The sequence below is a fragment of the Phyllobates terribilis genome, unplaced genomic scaffold (assembly GCF_046119375.1).
Source record: "Phyllobates terribilis strain yellow unplaced genomic scaffold, ASM4611937v1 Scaffold_8__6_contigs__length_399053987, whole genome shotgun sequence".
Lineage (NCBI taxonomy): Eukaryota > Metazoa > Chordata > Amphibia > Anura > Dendrobatidae > Phyllobates > Phyllobates terribilis.
Window position 1 is genome coordinate 251,638,482 of NW_027362768.1, and position 22,794 is coordinate 251,661,275.

A 22,794-nucleotide genomic window follows, 5' to 3' on the forward strand; every position below is an offset into this window, starting at 1 on the left:
CCGGAAGAGTTCCGAAAGGACCGGAACCTAGTTTGGCTACGTTTATTAAAATTGCGTTTTGACTTCAGTTGGGGAAGAGAGGTACTCTTACCCCCTGGGGCGTTGGATATCATTGTGTCCAACCTTTCACCAAACAGTCGACCTCTGAAATATGGAAAATATGTGAGAGACTTATTTGAGGTTGCATCCGCTTTCCATTCACGTAACAAGAGAATGCGTCTAATAGTGACGGCATGTGAATGCTACCGCTGCGCATCTTGCTAAATCAAGAGCCGCATGGATTAGGAAATCTGCCACAATTGCTATTTGAACTGCTTGTTGAGACAGTTCAGGGGCAGAAGCTTGAAAGCTAGTTTGTAAATTGTCAGCCTATTATGGCTTTAGATGCCCAAACCGAAGCGAACTCGGGAGCTAGCCAAACTTTCTACCTGCCGATCTGCTGTATCCCTGAGTGTTGAGCTATCTGGCGGAGAAAGAAGTGTCTGTGCTGCCAGCCTGGATACTGGAGGTTCTACTGCTGGGGGTTAGTCCATTCCTTGAAAGTTTCCTGAGGAAAGGGGTATCTGATTCCCACAAGCTTGCGAGTGGCGAGCTTCTTGTTAGGCTGTAGAAATTAAACTTAGCCGGTTTTGGAGGTGTCGGATCAGAAATGTTCAGTACCCGATGTATGGACGAGATTATGTCCTCCGGTAGCGCTGCATTGCTAGTTAGAGATGGCGTTAGAGATTCGTCAGTCTCCTTATCTGAGTCGGAGTCACAAATGCCTTGTGACTCCTGTGTGTCACTGATGTGTCTGCTAGGCGAGTCAGGATATTTCTCTGGCCGGTGAGTGGAGAGGAGAAATATAGTCCCTGTTCCTATTAGGGGACTGTCTAGAAGATCTGGGACTACTGTCTCTGTCTCTGGACATGGATGACCGTGTACTGTGTGAAGACGCAGAACAGCGTGATTGGGTACGCTTGCGTCCTGAGTCTGACCTGGACGTGCCTGGGCCAGAGTGTGGATGGGAGAGACCTTCTGTTTGTGTATGCTTCATAGAAGAAATATGATTTTGCATAGCCTGAAGCTGTTGGATTTTTTATAGACTGTGACATAGATTGTGACAGTTGAGTGACCGATTCTGGCGTGGCAACATGATATAGTAGGGGCTGCTTGGGACTCTGGCACAGTAGCCTGTATGCAATCCTTACAATACGGATACGTGCTACCGCTGGGGAGAGCGATGCTACAGGCTGTAGGAAAGCGTAGAAGCTGTCCTGCCTGGTTTTGTAGGCTTTGAGCCCAGCATAGTGCACCTGGAGTGGCTATGCAGAGGAGGATGCAGTATATGCAGAGTTTCACAGCTGAGGTAAACACAGGCTGTGCACTTACCCCACCCTTAGTGTGCCCCTGTGAGCGCTGATTAAACCTGGTCCTGTGCCTCCCCGGAGAGCTGGCTGGTCTCGTTCTGCGTGCAGCTAAGATGGCCGCCGACAGTGTGAAGGAGAAGGGGCGCGGGGCGCTGAAAGGGCGCGTGTATCCATAGGGATGCGCGCCCTGCAGTTCGGCTCCGCCCTCTGTATGACGCCTGATAGCGTCAAAAGCATCTCCGGGGGGCATGCCGGGGGGCGGAGAGTGGGCGGCGGCTTAAGCTAGGCCTAAGCCGCGGCCTAAATTTAAGATAGTGCCCGAAAAGGGCTCCAGGATAGCGCGGTGGACCGGGGGGAGGTCGGATAGGCACGGATCCCCCCAGTTCCATAGGCAACATGGCGGTGGGGAGATCGATGAAGGGGGGGACTCTGAGGAGGACCCCCTTTTTACATAATAAAGTTGTCGCTGGGGCAGACACTGTGAGGGCCTGCACCACTTGAGCCATGGATACCTGCACCTTCCCCAGCTTGTACAGGAGCCTCCAGTGAAAACTGTGGTTCCTGTATGTGCTGCTGGATGACGGCTGCTATGTGCTGCTGGAGGGGTCTGCAGCTGCAGCTCACCGAAGCCTACTTGACGGTGTCTCAACCTAATACCCCCCGAAGGGGGATTAGGGAGGGTGCCGCTGTCACCTTCAGGGGCTTTATCCACCCTCAGCTTCTGACCAAGTCGTGGAGAAATGGAGAAGGAGGGGGTTCTCAACCTCGTACCAGACCCTACGGGCCGGCGAGGGAGCAGTATGGTGGCAGCGCCATCTCCACTTCAACCGTGCCCCACAGACGGGGGCAAAGGAAGGAGCCATACCGGGGGTCTTTGAAAAGAGACCCTCTTTTCTTCATCTGTGATCCTGTGCTTGAAGCGAGGAACGAGTGAAGATGAAACGGTGTGCCTCCTACTGACACTAAGCTAAAACTGAAGATGGCTGACGCCGTCCAGGGGTGTATACTGCATGGGAGGAGCCAATGTTAATCTTTTTCAGATTAAGCATAGTGTCGCCTCCTAGTGGACAGCAGCATAATCCATGGTCCTGTGTCCCCCAATGAGGCGACAGAGTAAACATCAAAAGAACTGCAGGCCTTACTTGACTCAGTTAAGGTCATAGTTCATGACTCCACTATAAGAGACTGGGCAAAAATGGCATGCATGGCAGAGTTACAAGACGAAAACCACTACTGAGTAAAAACAACATAAAGGCTCGTCTCAGTTTTGTCAGAAAACATCTTGATGATCACCAAGATTTTTGGGAGAATACTCTGTGGACTGACAAGACAAAAGTTGAACTTTTTGGAAGGTGTATGTCCCATTACATGTGGCGTAGAAGTAACACAGCATTTCAGAAAAGGAACATCATATCAACAGTAAAATATGGTGGTGTTAGTAGTGTTATGGTCTGGGGCTGTTTTGCTGCTTCAGGACCAGGACTTGCTGTGGTAAATGGAACCATAAATTCTGCTGTCTCCCAAAAAATCCTTAAGGAGAATGTCCGGCCATCAGTTTGTGACCTCAAGCTGAAGCGCACTTGGGTTATGCAGCAGGACAATGATCCAAAACACACCAGCAAGTCCACCTCTGGCTTAAGAAAAACAAAATTAAGACTCTGAAGTGGCCAAGTCAAAGTCCTGACCTTAATCTGATTGAGATGCTGTGGTATGACCTTAAAAAGGCAGTTCATGCTCGGAAACCCTCCAATGTGGCTGAATTACAACAATTTTGTAAAGATGAGTTGCCAAAATTCCTCAAGAGTGTTGTAAAAGATTCATTGCCAGTTATCACAAACACGTGATTGCAGTTGTATCTGCTAAGGGTGGCCCAGCCAGTTATTAGGTTTAGGGGGCAATCACTTTTACACACAGTGCCCTGTAGGTTTGGATTTCTTTTTCACTTAATAATTAAGACCTTCATTTAAAAACTGTATTTTGTGGTTACCTGTGTTATCTTTGTCTAATATTTAAATTTGTTTTGTGATCTGAAACATTTAAGTGTGACAAACATGCAAATGAATAAGAAATCAGTAAGGGGACAAACACTTTTTCACACCACTGTATATACGATATATATATGCAGAGAAGACCCTGGAGGACCTGTCTAGGCTTGCACAAGATCAATCTTCCTGCAGGTCATTCATCCATTAAGTCCAAGTAGCTAAGACTCAAGTGAATCTGGTGAATAGACTGTGAATATAACTACTTTATAGTTGGTTTCTATTGCTAGAAGGAGCAGAAAAAGGGTAGATATTCACATACCAAGTAGTCTTGGGAATATATGTTTAAATTCCTCTAATGGATAAGCTTCATCTACTCCAGTCAAAGCAACTGCTCCATCAGGACCAGAGCGAGGTCCATCCCATAATTCCCGTCCAGTGTCTCTGCGTGGTACAAAGAGCGTGGCTGTGTGAGAAGGCATGCAATGCCCTGGCCGACTTTGTAACAGAAGGATGCTATCTGGCTCTAAAAATCCACACAAGTAGAGAAAGTCATTGTTCTGATGAAATGGAAAGGGAATGTCATTTGACATATACATGACAGCGCTGGATAAGAAAACTGCAGCATGATCTGTGTCAAGTCCCAAAGCTTGAGATTCTGTATGTATCTGCGACATCAGCTTGTGACGGCGAAGGGCGTACTCTGTCTGAGTCAATCCTGGCGTCACCTCCCCTGCAACAGAAATGGACAATTTGCATTACATAATTCTTACAATAGCTGTCCATTATTGTTTCACTTCTGAGTGTAAGTCTGTATTTTTTTATACTTTGCATTTTAATGTTTTTGTAAAAATGTATATGTGGTGCAGATTTGTTTGTGTAAACACTGCATCAATGTGAACATGGCCTCAAAGCATTCTTGGACTTTTCTGCCACTCATTTGCAAAGTTACTATACAAGTGTGTCCCCCTCTCTGATGAGAGCAGTGCTGGTTTTCGGTGGAAGCTCCATTACTTGAACCTTCACAGATCACACACATATGGCAACCATAAAGGTTCATTGTACGTAAGTTCAGGGCTGTTCATGACTCACATTGCTCTTGGCACTGAGCCTGAATCTATTTGCACTTACAATTATCACCATGATTACAGTTAAAATACCAATAAATACCATTGTGGAATTTCACTTTTTTGCAATTTCAATTCACTTGGAATTTTTTCCCCCTTTTCCACTACACTATATGGTAAAATGAATGGTGTCATTCAAAAGAACAAAGCGTCCCGCAAAAAACAAGTCGTCGTACGGCTATATGTCTAGAAAATAAAAAAGTTATGACTCTTGGAAAAAGTGGAAGAAAAAACAGAAAAATTGGCTGGTAGCTTGAGTATACGTTGAGTTTTATATGCAGATTATTCCCATTCTGTGCCGGAAATGCATAAAAAACGCATGTAATCCACACTCGACATAGTTTTGTCAAAGAGAAATATCAGGAGGTATCAAAAACAAAGCAGCTTTGTATAAAACATGACATAAGAGACAAAAACTGCAGAGTGAAAAATGCATTTAAAAATGCAACAAAAAAAGACAAGTAACCTAATTTACTTAGCCACTTCCCGACTGTAGACTACATTAAAAAAAATTAAAAAAATATTATATCAATAAATACATATCTTTATGTGAAAATAAAAATAGTACACATATGTGGTATCGCTGTATCTGTTACAACCTGATCTATAAAACTGTCACATTAGTTAACCCCTTCAGTGAACACCGTGAAAAAAATTAAGAAAAACGTGACAAAAAAATATGCTTTTTCATCATACTACCCAAAATAAAGTGGAATAAAACGCTATCAAAAAGTCGAATGAAAATGAAAACGGAATAGCTGAAACTTCATCTTATCCAGCAAAAAACAAGCCACTATAGAGCTCCATCAGCGGAGAAGTAAAAAAAAGTTATAGCTCTCAAAGTACAGCGATACAAAAACAATTCATTTCTCTATAAAATAGCTTCTATTGTGTGAAAGAGCCAAAACATAAAAAAATGATATAAATGTGCTATCGCTGTAATCATACTGCGTAAAGCGGCCTTATCACTTTTATCACACAGTGAGCGGCATAAAAAAACAAAAACAAAAAAAACAATTCCTGAATTGCTGGTTTCTGTTCATTCTGCCTCCCAAAAATCGGAATAGTAAGCGATCAAAAAACATTATGTGCCCGAAAATGGTACCAATAAAAACGTCAACTCGTCCCGCAAAAATAAGCCCTCACATGACTCTGTTGGCGGCAATATGGAAAAATTATAGCTATCAAAATATGGCTATGCAAAAACTAATCTTTTGTATGAAAAGCATTTCTTAATGTGTGACAGCAGCCAAACATAAAAAACTATATAAATCTGGTATCGCTGTAATTGCACCGACCCGAAGAATAAAGTCGTCTAATCACTTATACCGCACAAGGAATGGCGTAAAAAATAAATAAAACCAATTCTTGACCTGCTGTTGATTTGTTCATTTTGTCTCTCAAAGATTGCAGTAAGGCTCGGCTCACATTTATCCTGCGCTCTGCGCTGAGCGCTTACACCGGGTTTTCCGTGTAAATTTGCGTTCCAAAAGGCAAATGGTGCTCCTTCCCTTCGGAGCCCTACCGTGTGCCCAAACAGTAGTTTTCCACCACATAATGGGTATCGGTGTACTCAGGAGAAATTGCACAACAAATTGTATGGTCCACTTTCTCCAGTTACTGTTGTGAAAATAAAAAATTCGGTGCTAAAGCAAGATTTTTGTGGGAAAATTTTGATTCTTTTTTTCAAGGTTCAACGTTATAAAATTCTGTGAAGCACCTGTGGGTTGAAGGTGCTCTCCACACATCTAGATAACTTTCTTGAGGGGTTTAGTTTCCAAAATGGGGTCACTTGCTGGAAGGGGTTCCACTGTTAGGGCACATCAGGGGCTCTGCAAATGTGACATGGCATCCGCTATTTATTCCAACCAGTTTTGAGTACCAAAAGTCAAACGGTGCTCCTTCCCTTTCGAGCGCCCAAACAATACTTTTCCACCATTGAGTATCTGCATACTCAGGAGAAATCGGACAACAAACTGTATGGTCCATTTTCTCCTCTTACCCTTGTGAAACTGCAAAATTTGGGGCAAGAGTAACATTTTTGTGGGAAAAAGTTAAATTTTGATTTTTTTCCTTTCACATTGCTGTAATGCCTGTGAAGAACCTGCAGGGTTAATAAACTTCTAGAATATGGTTTTGAGCACTTTGAAGGGTGTAGTTTTTAAAATGGTGTCACTTTTGGGTATTTTCTGTCATAAAGGCCCCTCAAAGTCACTTCAAATGAGATGTGGTCCCTAAAGATAGTTTTGTAAATTTTGTTGGTAAAATTAGAAATTGCTGATTTTAATCCTTTTAACCACTTCGCGCCAGAGCCTGTTTTTGCCTTCGTGACCGGGCCAATTTTTTAAATTCTGACCACTGTTACTTTATGAAGTAATTACTCTGGAACGCTTCAATGGATTCCCCTGATTCTGAGAATGTTTTTTCGTGACATATTGTACTACATGATAGTGGTAAAAGTTCTTTGATATCACATGCGTTTATTTGTCAAAAAATCGGAAATTTGGCGAAAATTTTGAAAATTTTGCAATTTTCAAACTTTGAATTTTCCTGTCCTTAAATCAGAGAGATATGTCACACAAAATAGTTAATAAATAACATTTCCCACATGTCTACTTTACATCAGCACAATTTTGGAACCAAAATTTTTTTTTGTTAGGAAGCTATAAGGATTAAAAGTTGACCAGCGATTTCTCATTTTTCCAACAAGATTTACAAAAACATTTTTTTAGGGACCACATCTTATTTGAAGTGACTTTGAGGGGCCTTATGACAGAAAATACCCAAAAGTGACACCATTCTAAAAACTGCACCCCTCAAGGTGCTCAAAACCACATTCAAGAAGTTTATTAACCCTTCAGGTTTTTCACGGGAATTTTTGGAATGTGGAAGAAAACAATGAACATTTAACTTTTTTTCACAAAAATGTTACTTTAGACCCAATTTTTTTATTTTCACAAGGGTAACAGGAAAAAATGGACTACACAATATGTAGTGCAATTTGTCATGAGTGCGCTGATACCCCATATGTGAGGGAAAACCACTGTTTGGGCGCACTGCAGGGTTCGGAAGGGAAGGAGCGCCATTAGACTTTTTGAATGTAAAATTTGCTTGAATAATTAGCAGACGCCATGTTGCGTTTGGAGAGCCCCTGATGTGCCTAAACAGTGGAAACTCCCCACAATTGACACCATTTTGAAAACTAGACCCCTTAGGGAACTTATCTAGATGTGTGGTGAGCACCTTGAACCCCAAGGTGCTTCACAGAAGTTTATAATATTGAGCCGTAAAAATAAAATTTTCACATTTTTCCCACAAAAACGTTTTTCATCCCTTAATTTTGCATTATCATAAGGGTAATAGGATAAATTGCACCATGAAATTTGTTGTGCAATTTCTCCTAAACACGCAGATACCCCATATGTGGAGGCAAACCACTGTTTGGGCGCACGGCAGGGTTTGAAAGGGAAGGAGCACCATTTTACTTTTTGAATGTAAAATTTGTTTGAATAATTAGCGGACGCCAGGTCGCATTTGGGGAGCCCCTAATGTGCCTAAACAGTGGAAACCCCCCCACAAGTGCCACCATTTTGGAAACTAGACCCCTTAGGGAACTTATCTAGATGTGTGTCACAGAAGTTTATAAAATTGAGCCGTAAAAATAAAATTTTCACATTTTTCCCACAAAAAATGTTTTTTATTCCCTAATTTTGCATTATCATAAGGATAACAGGAGAAATTGCACCATGAAATTTGTTGTGCAATTTCTCCTGAGTACGCCAATACCCCATATGTGGGGGAAAACCACTGCTTTGGTGTACAGCAGGGTTTGGAAGAGAAAGGAGCGCTATGTTGGCTGGGATAGGTTGCAGACACCATGTCACATTTGAAGAGTCGCTGACATGCCGAAACAGCAGAAACCCCCACAAGTGACCCCATTTTGTAAACTACACCTCTCAAGGAATTCATCTAGGGAAGTAGTGAGTATTTTTTAATTTATACCATTGGGCAGTGAAAAAAACATAATTATATTTTTACCACAAAAAAATGTTTTACCCTCAGATTTTACATTTTCACACAGGGCAATGGGTAAAAATGGTGCCGAAATGTGTCACACAATTTCTTCTAAAACTGGCAATACCCCATATGTGGCGGGATCCATTCACTGTAATGAGACAGCAGAGTTACTCTGGACTCCGTCTGGCCTCTGTTTAGCGGTGTCCTTTTTTTCAGAAGTGCACAAAACTGTGGCCAACCGCACTTTTATGCACACCTAAAAAAACTGACACTGTGGGATCACAGGCCAGATGGCATCCACAGTGGCCTATATCTGCCTCATTACAGGAAATCTTCCGTCATGGGTTCCGTCTGAATCACGTATTTCAGAGATTTACACGGAAACTCTGGAGTAAGTGCTCAGCGCAGAGAGCAGGATAAATGTGAGCAGAGCCTTACTGTGATCTTTGGGAGACATAATATACAAATCAGTAGCAGGTGAAGAATTGGTTTTATTCATTTTTTACGCCATTCCTCGTGCGGTGTAAGTGATGAGATTACTTTATTCTTCGGGTCAGTGCGATTACAGAGATACCAGATTTATGTCGGGTTTTTATGACTGACAGCTGTCACACACTAAGAGACGCTTTTTTTTGCAAAATCTAGTTTTTGCATCGCCATATTTTGAGAGCTACAATTTTTCCATATTTTGGCCGACAGTCATGTGACGGCTTGTTTTTTGCGGGACGAGTTGACATTTTTATTGGTACCATTTTTTGGTACGTGACTTTTTTTGATCGCTTTCTATTCCGTTTTTTGGGAGGTAAAATTAACAAAACCAACAATTCAGGAATTGTTTTTTGAGGTTTTTTTTTTATGCCGTTCTGCGTGTGGTAAAAGTGATAAGGCAGCATTATTCTTCGGGTCAGTACGTTTACAGCGATACTACACTTACTGTATTTTTTTTTATGTTTTGGCGCTTTTACACAATAAAACAATTTTATAGAAAAAATATTTTTTTTGCATCGCTTTATTCTGAGCGCTATAACTTTTTTATTTTTTGGCTGATGGACCTGTAAGGCGGCTTTTTTTTTTGCGGAACAAGATGACGTTTTCAGCGGTACTATTTTTATTTCCATTTTGCTTTTTGATCGCATTTTTTTCCACTTTTTGTTTGGCGATATGATGAAAAAGCATAGTTTTTTGCTCCGTTTTTTATTTATTTTTATTATGGTGTGCACAGAAGGAGTTAATTAGTGTGACAGTTTTATAGATCAGGTTGTTTCGGACGCGGCGATACCAAATATGTGTACTTTTTTTGTTTTTGCATAATTTTACATTTTTACTTAGTCCCTGTATGGGACATTAATTTTTATTTTTCTAATCACTGATGTCATGCAATGTAATAGACATGTATTACATTGCATGAGATCTTTGCTGACTGTTTCACAGTCAGTGTCTCCTGCCAGGCTTCAGCTGCAGGCTAAGCCTAGCAGGACACCATATATGGCAGATCTGGAGGCGGTCATGTGACCTCCAGCTGCCATAACAACGGCAGGTCCTGGAAGATATCAGGGGGCCTTCGGAGAGGTAAGTTGACGACCCCCTCTCCTCTCACTATCTTCTATATGCCGCGATCACTATAGATCGCGGCATATAGAAGATAGCAAAGGGTTAACATCATTGGGACCTGATCCAATCAGGTCCCGATGATGTCCCCTGTCAGAGCTATCGCTCTGCACCGGAACAGCAGCTCTTGCAGGACCCTGGGGGTCCTGAGCGCTGCGGGACCACCCACCATTTTTAAACGTCGGCACTGCACAGAGCCCAGGCAGCGCCGACGTTTATGTACAGTGTGCGGTCCTGAACCGGTTAAGTACCGAACAAAAAAAAATATGCTTAAAAAATTATGCCGATGTAAAGTACACATGTTGGAAATGTGATTAACTATTTTGAGTGATATAACTCTCTGGTTTAAAGGTCATAAAAACTAAAAATTTGAAAACTGAAAAATTTTCAAAATATTAGTCAAAATTCAGATATTTTCACAAATAAATGCAAAAAATATTGAGCTAAATTTATCACTATCATAAAGTGACACTGGTCAGAATTGGAAAAATTGGCCTGGTCATAATAGGTGCAGAAAATAACATCAAAATTCTGACCTGTGTCACTTTATGAGGTAATCACTCTGGAATGCTTCAACGGATCCCATTGATTCTGAGAGCTTCAACGGATCCCATTGATTCTGAGAATGTTTTTTCATGACATATTGTACTTCATGATAGTGGTAAAATTTGTTCAATATGATTTGCATTTATTTCTGAAAAAAACAGAAATTTGGCACAAATGTTGAAAATTTTGCAATTTTCAGACTGTTAATTTTTATGCCCGGAAATCAGTTTGACTTTTTGAACGTAAAATTGGCTGGAATCATTAGCAGGAGTCATGTCGCGTTTGGAGAGCCATGATGTGCCTAAACAGTGGAAACCCCCAAAAAGTGACCCCATTTTGGAAACTAGACCCCTCAATGAATGTATCTAGATGTGTGGTGAGCACCTTTAAACCCCAGGTGTTTCACAGAAGCTTATGACATTAAGTTGTAAAAGTAAAAAAATCAAATTTTTCTTACAAAAATACTATTTTAGCCACCTTTTTTATTATCACAAGGGTAACAGGAGAAATTGCACCATACAAATTGCTGTACACCGATACCCCATATGTGGGGGAAAACTACTCTTTGGGCGCAGGGCAGGGATTGGAAGGGAAGAAGCATCATTTGACTTAATGAACGCAAAATTTGCTGTAATCATTAGTGGATGCCATGTCCCATTTGGAGAGACCCTGATGTACATAAACAGTGGAAACCCCCTACAAGTGTCCCCATTTTGGAAGCTAGACACCTCAAGGAATGTATCTAGATGTGTGGTGAGCACCTTGAAACCCCAGGTGCTTCACAGAAGTTTATAACGTTGAGCTGTGAAAATAAAAAAAATCACGTTTCCCACAAAAATGTTATTTTAGCCCAAATTTTTTTATTTTCACAAGGGTAACAGGAGAAATGGAACATAAAATTTGTTTTGCAATTTCTCCTGAGTACGCATATACTCCATATGTGGGAGAAAACTACAGTTTGGGTGCACAGCATTGCTCAGAAAAGGAGTGGCGGTTTGGAACGCAGACTTTGATGGAATGTTCTGTGGGTGTCAAGTCCTGTTTGGAGAGCCCCTGATGTGGTTAAACACTAGAGCCCACCCACAAGTGACCCCATTTTGGAAACTAGACCCCTCAATGAATTTATCTAGATGTGTGGTGAACACCTTGAACAACCAAGGTGCTTCACAGAATTTTACAACTTTGATCTGTGAAAATGAAAAAAAATATTTTCCCCACAAAAATTTAGTTTTTTCATTTTCAAAAGGATAGCAGGAGAAAATGGCCCCAAAATTTGTTCTGCAATTTCACCTGAGTGCACCGTTAACTCATATGTGGTCAAAAACTACTTTTGAGGCACAGTGCAAAGCTCAGAAAGGATAAAGCACCATATTGGAGTTCTGATTCTGAGACTGTTTTTTGTGACATATTGTACTTCATGATAGTGGTAAAATGTGTTCAGTATGATTTGCAGTGATCATATTGACACCACATGCGCCTCACAGAATTTTATACTATTGGGTGGTAAAGAAAAAATAATTTAATTTTTACCACTAAAATGTTGTTTTAGCCCCAAGTTTTTAATTTTTCTAAGGACTAATAGGAAAAAATGGACCTCAGTTTGTTGTAAACAATTCTACTGAGCGCGCCAATATCCTACATGTCATCGGGAAATACTTTTCAAGCAGAGTGCAAAGCTCAGAAGGGAAGAAGCGCCATATTATGTGCAAATTTTACTGTTCTGGTTTGTGCAAGCTATAACCCACTGAAGTGCCAGAACAGCAGAACCCCTCATAAGTGACCCCATTTTACAAACTACACCTCTTGATGAATACATCTAGGGGTGAAATGATCGTATTGACACCACAGGTGTGTCACAGTATTTTATACCATTGGGCAGTGAAGAAAGAATTATTGCATTTTTATTACCAACATTTTGCTTTAGCCCCAGATTTTACATTTTTACAAGGGAAAGTGGATAAAAATGGCACCAAAATTTGTCCCACAATTTCTACAGAAAGTGGAAATACCCCATATGTGGCTGAACAGTACTGCTTAGCCATACAGCCAGACTCGAGAGGGACGGAGCGCTGATTTTCCTAGAATAGTTTGCATACTGCATATACAGAGCCCATAAGTGCTAGAAGAGCAGAATCCCCCCTCAAGTGACCCCATTTTGGAAATTATACCCCTTTGGGAATTTATCTACAGGTGCAGTGATGATTCTGACTAAATGGGTGTTTTGCAGAAATAAGCAGCAGTGGATGTTGCTGAGTAAAAACTGCAAACTGCCATTATAGTGACCAGTACGTTGTAGTGACAAGAACAGGGAAGTGCCCTGCTCATGCTTCTTGAAACATGCACCCGTTAATTAAGCGGGCTCTCATAGCTACAGAAATGCTAAACATGTGGATGCTAAATGTGGTTTAGGCACCCTGGGGTTCAGAAGGGAGGGGGAAATTTGGACTTGAAGGAAAAGGGGTGTCCAGATTCAGCCAGGTATAAAAATATGACTTTATTTCTTACAAAAAATTCATGTTAAAATTTCTCCAAGAATGGAGAAAATAATCACATGATGTGCAGTAATAATCCTTATGGGAATAACTAGGACATCCAGATTTTGGATTTTTGGGAATTTGGATTTGGGAGTGCAGAATTTGCTGAATTTCTTTTATGGGGCGAGGAGCCATTTTGCTTTTCCAGAGCCTTTGTGCTACCCAATAATGTGAAAGCCCCTATCAAGGAAATGGACAGCATGTGACTTAAATATGAGTGTCTGAGCAAAGGGTATGAATACTTATGACCATGTGATATTTTAGATTATCATTTTTAATAAATTTGCAAAAATGTCTACATTTCTGTTTTTTTCAGTCAAGATGGGGTGCAGAGTGTACTTTTATGAGAAAAAAAATGAACTTTTTAGAATTTACCAAATGGCTGCAATGAAACAAAGAGTGAAAAATTTAAAGGGGTCTGAATACTTTAAGTAACCACTGTATATTGGGGTTTCCATCTAAATCTCCGAGCGACTTAATTCAGATGAAATCCCTGAAGGATCCATTCACTATGATGAGGCAGCAGAGTTACTCTGGACTCCATCTGGCCTCTGTTCAGCAGTGTCCTTTTCAAAGGTGCACAAAACTGTGGCCGATAGCAATTTTATGCACGCCTAGAAAGACGGACACCGTCGGATCATAGGCCAGAACAGCGTCCACAGTGCCTCTATCTGCCTCATTATAGGGAATCTTCCGCCGGGAGTTCCATGTGAATCACGTATTTCAGAGATTTACATGGAAACACCCATGTCAGCGCTAAGCGTAGACCGCAAGATAAATGTGAGCCGAGTCTTACTGCGATCTTTGGGAGGCAAATGAACAAATTAACAGCAGCTGAAGAATTGGTTTCATTTATTTTTTACGCCATTCCTGGTGCAGTATAAGTAATTCGACGACTTTATTCTTCGGGTTGGTGCGATTACAGCGATAACAGATTTATATTGCTTTTTTTTTATGTTGGGCTGCTGTCACACACTAACAGACACTTTTTTTTTTTTTTTTACAAAAACTAGTTTTTGCATCGCTATATTTTGATAGCTATAATTTTTCCATATTTTTACCAACAGAGTCATGTTAGGCTTGTTTTTTGTGAGACGAGTTGACATTTTTATTGGTACCATTTTTGATCACATAACATTTTCTGATTGCTTATATTATGCACTTCGCAGAGAGACCCAGTAAGACTGGCACCAAACCAGTAAAGGCGCAAACACAATCGCATATGGCACGAGCTGCCCAGCAAGACGAGCCCTTGAGGGCCGGGAATACTCTTCACCCAGCTCCCAGTAAATGGAAGGGGGACTTTGGCAGAACCCTTCCTAGATACACTGTCGTTTGGGGACGCGGCTGGTGCCTAGTCGAAGACCAGGTGAGTACCTCTGAAAGAATCCCAGGAAGTGGAACCAGAAGAGAAAATTGTAAAACCCCTGAAAAGATAGCAAAACCTAATGCTAGCACCACTCACCACCAATCGCTTTGGGAACTGCAATAAACAGCAAAGGACTGAGCAGGGAGCAGGACTATATAGCCCGCCTAATGATCAGGTGTTGATTACATTCTAATCATCCAGCAAACTGGACAAAATCCCACCATTTCTTAGTGCCAGACAAAACAGAATCCTGTGTTGCCTGGCAACCGGGGAAGACAGCATCCCATTTTCTCCGGGCAGATAAATCAGTGAGAGACATGGTGTCCTGCGTCCTTACACATACTCAGAACGCAACACTCTGGGACAGTTTCCCTGCACGAGTGGTAACTCCGTCTCCGGGGTCAGAACAATGGCGGCGCCTGCGACCAGAGCAGCGCACCACCGGACCTGCTCCATTCCCAGGTGGAAGCAGAGAACCACGATTCGTAACAGTACCCCTCTCCCTAAGAGAGACCACCAAGCTCTCATCACCCACCTTGTCCAGAAACCTCTTATGGAACTCAGTGATGAGACGATTGGCATGTATATTACGTCTCGAGACCCAGGACCTCTCCTCAGAACCCTACCCCTTCCAATGAATCAAATACTGAATGGAGTTCCGAACTCTAAGAGAATCCACAATACTTTCTATCTCAAATTCTTCACTATTATCAACCAGAATAGGAGGAGGATGCTGGGTCACAAGCAGATTAATCACCTTTGTTAATAAAGTCTTGTGAAAAACATTGGGAACAAGCATAGAGGAAGGCAGACCTACCCGAAAAGCCATTTTATTGACAACCTCGATAAAGGAAAATGGTCGTATAAACCTGGGTGCGAGCTTAGGAGAAGGTGTCTTAATCTTCAGATTCTTAGTAGACACCCAAATTCTGTCCCCCACTCTGAGTTTGCAACAGCTCTGACAACGCTTATCGGCCTGCCTCTTCATGCTCTCCCCTGCTTTCTTGAGATGGATACAGGCTTTCCCCCAAACCTTTTGGAGGTGGTGGATAGTAGCAGGGACTGCCACAAGGACATTGGCCCCTCCCTCAAAACAGGGGGACCTAGGATGGAATTCTATATTACAGAAGAAGGGAGACATCCCCAAACCCTCATGGTGTCTATTGTTTAGTGGTAACTCTGTCAAGGCTAAGTATGATCCCCAATTATGATGTGTTATGGGAGCAAAAACATCTTAGATAGGACTCAAGACATTGGTTGGTTTGCTCCGTTTGCCCATTAGTTTAAGGATAGTATGCAGATGAAAATGAGAGCTCCAACCCAGGGTGTTTACAGAAAGCCCTCCAGAATCCGTAGATAAACTGGGACCCACGATCAGAGACAATATTCATGGGAACCCCATGAAATCTTACCACCTCAACAAGGAACAAATCTACCAAGTCCTGCGCACTGGGCAACTGAGCCAAAGGAACCAAATGGCATTGCTTAGAAAATCTGTCCACAATAACCCACACCGTAGTAATACGCTTGGAGTCAGGGAGATCCGTAATGAAGTCCATGGATATGTGAGACCAAGGATGTACAGGAATGGGCAAAGGGAGAAGTTTCCCTGCCGGGGAGACACAAGGCACTTTGTTCCTGGCACAGATTTTGCATGTCTTAACATAAGCTTCAGTATCCTTACCCAAGGACGGCCACTAATACTTTCTGCTTTACAGGTGACGGGTCCCCTTAGTGCCCAGGTGGCCCGCTGTGGCCGAGTCATGACACTCTCTGAGTAAACCCAACCGTAACCTCACTGGAACAAATTATTTATCATGAGGTGTGCTGCCATCCCCTGAGCCTTAACCACCTCTCAAGCCAAATTGACCGAAGAGACTACAATGTCCTTAGGAAGAAAGAAATCAGGTTCTGTAATTTCAGACTCACTAGGACAAAGACTCAGAGAGAGACACCGAGAGAGGGCATTTGCCCGAACATTCTTGGTCCCAAGGAGGTAAAAGATTGAAAAATTGAATCTGGTAAAAAACAAAGCCCATCGGGCTTGTCTCGAGTTCAGCCTCTTAGCATTCTCTAAAAAAAAAAACTGATTCTTATGGTCAGTAAGCACCGTGAATGGCTGCTTAGCTTCCTCAAAGAGATGCCTCCACTCCTCGAGAGCTAACTTTATGACAAGAAGTGCTAGATTGCCGATGTCATAATTGCTCTCTGAAGGAGAGAATTTCAGAGGAAAAAAATGCACAAGGACTCAAATGCGTGGAACCCCTACCTCAGAGGCATTCACTTCCACCACAAAAGGCTTATTGACATCAGGCTGGTCCAAAACTGGAGCGGAGGAAAAGGCCTTCTTAAGTTTATTAAAGGCCTTAATGGTCTCTACTCCCCAATTAGACACGTCTGCCCCCTTATGGGTAAGATCGGTGAGACGTTTCACCACCTAGTAAAAACCCTTAATTAACCTCCAGTAATAATTGGCAGAACCCAAAAAACGCTGCAATCCCTTGAGGTTAACCGATTGTGCCCACTCCAACATTGCCCTCGCTTTCTCGGGGTCCATCCGAAACCCCATAGGGGACAGAATGAGTCCCACGAACCCCAACTACTGCACTGCAAAAGCACATTTAACTTTTTTAACATAAAAAAATGATCCTCCAATCTTTTCAGGACGGTGTGCACATGGTCCCTATGTGCAGCCAGGAGCCTGGAGAAGATGAGGATATCATTGATGTAAACAATAACACAAATACTCAAAAGATCACGGAAAATATAATTTACAAGCGTTTGAAACACAGCTGGAGCATTACAGAGCCCAAAGGGCATGACACAATACTCATAATGACCCTCGGGGCTATTGAATGCCATTTTCGACTCATCCCCCTCCTTGATGCGAAGAATGTAAGCCCCCCGGCGATCTAGCTTAGTAAACCATCTTGCCCCCACCAGTTGGTTAAAGAGGTCAGGGATGACCGGGAGAGGGTACTGATAACGTACAGTTATGCGATTGAGCTCACGATAGTCAATACACGGTCTCAAACCACCAACCTTTTTGGCCACAAAAAAAGAACCCTGCTCCAACCGGGGATTTAGAAGGGTGGATAAACCCATTTTTCAAACTTTCCTGAATATATTGCCTCATGGCTTGCCTCTCAGGTTCTGATAGGTTAAAAATTCTGCCCTTAGGTAACTTTGCCCCCTCAATGAGCTGTATGGAACAGTCATAAGTTCTATGTGGAGATCATTTCTGGGAGGCCTTTTCAGAAAACACCTGTGGGAACTCTGCCACATACCACGGGACCAGGGAGGTGGAACCTACTACCTTAGGAGGCTTGATAATACAAAGGGATTGGCAGTTGGAGGACCACTTAACAATATCCCCCCTTTGCCAGTTAATAATAGGGTTATGAGTGCGAAGACAAGGGAGACCTAACACCACAGCAGTAGGAAGATCCTGTAAAATTAAAAAGGCATGCCTCTTACTTATGCAGACAACATGTGGTGATAGATACCAGTTCAGCGGTGTGATACCCAATACTCTGGGCAAGGGGAGAATTTTCAAGAGAAGATAATGTTATAGAAGCGTTTCCTGGAGATAAGAGGAACCTCCAACTCCCTGGCCATGGCAGCATTTAAAAAACTTATCTCAGCTCAACAAAAGCATAACCCTCCACACTCTTACCGCTAAACGTGATAACAATGGGTAAAAATAATTTCTTTGCTAGGGGTACCTGAGCGCCTAACTGGGAATCCTCGAACCCAACTAGGCTCAGTCATTTCCCGCTGGCTCCAGACGAGGACATTGACAAACCAGATGGCGCGAAGAACCGCATAAAAGACACTATCGATGACACCATCTTTGTTACCTTGACTCCCGAGAGGTACCAACTCCACGAAGCTTCATGGGTTCTCCCTCAGCCTCAGGACCGGCAGAGGGTATAGATGAACTCCACCCAAGGGACAATTTTTCTTGACATCTCTCCCATCTTCTCCGATCAAGTCACACAGCTAAAATCATGGCGGTCTCCAATGACCAGGGAGGAGAGTGGTGCACTAGCATATCTTTAATATGTTCATCATTAAGCCATGACAGGAAAGCACTGCGAAGAGCGGTATCGTTCCACCCAGTCTCTGTGGCCCACCTACGAAACTGGGAGCTGTAGTCCTACGCAGTAAGGTCCCGCTGACACAATGCCTTAAGATGGCATTCAGCTAAAGCCACCCGGTCCGGTTCATCATAAATATGCCCCACAGCCTTAAACAATTCATCCACTGACGAGAGTATGGGATAATGAAAATGCCCAAGACTGGGGATTCCCTCTAAGAAGGGAAATAACAAGACCCACCTGAGTACCTTCATTCCTGGAGGAAACAGGGCGAAGATGGAAATATAATTTACACCCCTCCTTAAAATTATTAATCTGTTTCCGATCTCCCCCCAAAAAAATCAGGAAGGGGCACCTTAGGTTCTATGGGAATGACCCCCACTGTAGGACTGGGATTTGAACTTGCTTGTGTCGAGGGGACCCTCTGAGCCAGGGTCTGGCAATGCTGGTTCACGGTGCCCGCCAAAAGACCCTGCATCTGGTCAGTAAGCTGCTTGACCGGATCCATTATTTTTTTATTTTTATATATTTGGCTGTTTATTCTGTTAGGCGCTTCGCAGAAGGACCCAGCAAGACTGGCACCAAACCAGCAAAGGCGCAGCTACAGACGCACTCGGTACAAGCTGCCCAGCTAGGTGAGCCCTTGAGGGCCGGGAATACTCTTCACCCAGCTCCCAGTAAATGGAAGGGGGACTTTAGCAGAACCCTCCTAGGCCCACTGTCGCCGGACAGCTGGTGTCTGGTGATGCGGCTGGTGCCTAGTCGAGGACCAGGTGAGTACCTCTGCAAGAACCCTAGGAAGTGAAACCAGAAGAGAAAATGAGAAAACCCCTGAAAAGATAGCAACACTAATGCTAGCACCACTCACCACCAATCACTTTGGGAACTGCAATAAACAGCAAAGGACTGAGCAGGGAGCAGGATTATATAGCCCGCCTAATGATCAGGTGTTGATTACCTCCCAATTATTCCCAGACAGCCACTCCCTGCTAGCTTCAACAGCAGACCGGACAAAATCCCACCATTTCTTGGTGCCAGGCAAAACAGTGTCCTGTGTTGCCTGGCAAACGGGGAAGACGGCGTCCCATCATCCCCGGGCAGAGAAATGAGTGAGAGACATGGCGTCCCGCGAACTCACATATCCCACAACCCCAGAACGCAATGCTCCACAAGATTGGGACAGTTTCCCTGGGCGCGTGGTAACTCCGTCTCCAGGGTCAGGATAATGGCAGTGCCTGTGACTGGAGAAGCGCAGCATCGGACCTGCTCCATTCCCAGGTGGGAGCACAGAACCACGATTCATAACAACTTTCTATTACAATTTTTGAGATGCAGAATAAACAAAATCCAGCAATTCAAGAATTGTTTTTTTGGGGGATTTTTTTTATGCCGTTCCACATGTTTTAAAATTGATAAGGCAGCTTTATTTTTCGGGTCAGTACAATTGCAGCGATACCACATTTATATAGTTTTTTCTGTTTTGGTGCCTTTACACAATAAAAACTATTTTATAGAAGAAATAATTCTTTTTGCATTGCTTTATTCTGAGAGCTATAACTTTTTTATTTTTTCGCTGATGGAGTTGTATGGCAGCTTGTTTTTTGCAGGACAAAATTACGTTTTCAGTGATATCATTTTTATTTACATTCGTATTTTTGATTGCGTTTTATTCCACTTTTTGTTCAGCGGTATGATGATAAAGCATTGTTTTTTGCCTTGTTATTTATCTAGTTTTTTTACAGTGTTCACTGAAGGGGTTAACTCGTGTGACATTTTTATAGAGAAAGAATCAGCGATACCAAATATGTGTACTTTTTTTTTTTCATAAAAATATTTATTTATGGGTAAAATATATTATATATTTTTTAATTACCGTATTTTGTGATGTTTTAAAAAAATATTTCTACAATTTTTTTTTTTTTTACACTTTTTTACTTAGTCCCACTATAGAACTTTGACTTTCAGCACTCTGATCGCAATTATAAGGCATAGCAATGCAGGAGCATTGCTACGCTTTGTAACTGTCAATACTGCACTGACACAAGTTAGTTAGATCATGCACAGCGCATGATCTAACTAATTTTCTATAGCCTGGTGACCTGGATGGTGACATCGGGGCGCCAAGGCAACGATCGGGCCCCGACGGGGAGCCGATCGGAGGGCAGAGGGGGCTCTCTACCTCAGCCTTTTAAATGCTGTGATTGATATTGATCGCAGCATTTAAGGGGTTAAACTGCTGAGAGCAGTGCCGACATTTTATGAAAGCCCAGGGCGTGGAGTGGAATCTTGTTAAATGCAGCTGCTAATCTCAGACAGCGGGGTTTACAGCACGCTGGCAAGAAGGAGCATCATTCCACACACTAATCGGCAACCCCGTGACGCGATCACGGGACGCTGATGAGTCGCTGTGAGAGCTAGGGGTCCGCTGAAGACTACTGTGCCTGTAATGACAGTACTCTTGTGAACGCTAGCTTCTAGCAGGTGTTCATAAGAGATTTTTGCTGTACATAGCACAAGCGATCGAGTAATTGCAGGTTTAAAGGGGTTTTCCCACGAATGAAAGTTGATTTTAATCAATAGAGCTTTGAATAATCCACAACTGAATAAATTTAAATAAAATGTCCGTGTGCTGAGATAATCTTATACATGTGCCCCTGCTATGTACTGTGTAATGGCTGTGTCTGACCGTGCAGGAACATGGTCTGATCATACCACAGCTCCTGGGCAGGGGAGGAAGCAAAAGAAGAAGCAGACATTACAGTAGGAGATCAGATGATTCTTTCTTTGAAGTAAAATATTGTTTAAAAACAGGCAGAGAAATGTTTTACCCCACAAAAAGAATCAGCTGTCACCCTGTGCTGTAATATCTGTACACTGTTTTCCTTCCTCCCCTGCCCAGGAGATGTGGTATGATCAGACCATGCTCTGTACACGGTCAGACACAAACATTAAATAGGAACACATTTATAAGATTATCTCAGCACAGGAACATTTTATTTAAGTACATCCAATTGTAGAAGTTATTATTATTCTAAGATCTATTGATGAAAATCAACTTTCGTTCGTGGGAAAACCCCTTTATGTCCCAAAAGGGGACCAAGAGATACAGTGAAAAGTAAAAAAAAATGTTAAAGAAAAAAAGATAAAAGTTCAAATCATTCCCTTTTTGCCTCATTAAAAATAAAGAAATAAAAAAAAAATGCATGATAGTTATGTCCGTAAAATTCTGACCTATCAAAATATAAAATTAATTAACCTGATCAGTAAACAGCGTAATGAGAAAAAAAATATTGAAGTGCCAGAATTATGGCTTTTCGGCCACCACAACACTGTAATAAAATGTAATAACAAGCGATCAAAACATAATTTCTACCTCAAAATGGTATCAATAAAAACATCAGCTCAGGGAGCAAAAAATAAGCAATCACACAGTCTCATCGACCACAAATGTAAAACGCTACTGGTCTCGGAAAATGGTGACACAGGCAAAAATTATTATTATTATTATTTTTTTTTACAAATTTCCGAAATGTTTTTCACCACTTACCAAACATGTATAGTTTTTTTCTCCGTAATCATCGTGACCTGAAGAATCATATTGCAAGGTCAGTTTTACCATATAGGAAACATGATAAATAAGAAAAACAAAAAGCAGGTGTGGAATTGCACCTTTTTTTTTGTAATTTTGTCGTACATTAAATTTTGTTGCCGCTTTCTAGTGCATCACATGATAAAATGAATGGTGTCATTTAAAAGTACAACTCAGCCCACAAGAAAAAAAAACAAGCCCTCGCACGTCTATGTGGACGAAAAAATAAAAAAGTTACGGATCCTGGGGGAAAAACTGAAAACGGAAATTGGCTGTGGCAGGGAAGGGGTTAAGCAATGAAAGTTGTAAGAGAGATGCACTCAAAACTGTACCAAATTTACATACATTTATTAAAGACAGCTCTCCTGTACTAGGACACATTTTATGCATATCCCCATGTCTTAAGACTCTAAGGATACACTCCTGTAAGGATATCTGAGAATCTTACCTTGTTTTAATAGATGTGCATGGGTAAAAGGACTTGGTTGGCCAAGATACCGTTTTGGCAAATTCAAAGAAAGCTGTTGTGTTCTTGTTGAAAATCTTCTCATCATACAGTGAGCGCAAGCTACA

The 22,794-nt window shown here is 42.1% G+C and overlaps 1 protein-coding gene across 4 annotated transcripts in view; it reads right to left on the bottom strand.

Moving 5' to 3' along the window:
* Nucleotides 1-22,794, bottom strand: part of XPNPEP3 (X-prolyl aminopeptidase 3) — an 88,722-nt gene that overhangs the window by 54,755 nt on the left and 11,173 nt on the right. For 3 of the 4 annotated variants that reach the window (XM_073644158.1, XM_073644160.1, XM_073644162.1), the window contains exons 2-3: nt 22,670-22,789; nt 3,654-4,064 (exon numbers count right to left, since the gene is read on the bottom strand). In XM_073644158.1, coding sequence (XP_073500259.1) covers nt 3,654-4,064; nt 22,670-22,789 — 531 coding nt within the window. Of the gene's footprint in view, nt 1-3,653; nt 4,065-22,179; nt 22,218-22,669; nt 22,790-22,794 lie in introns of all 4 variants that reach the window. The other variant, XM_073644161.1, reaches the window with a different exon arrangement.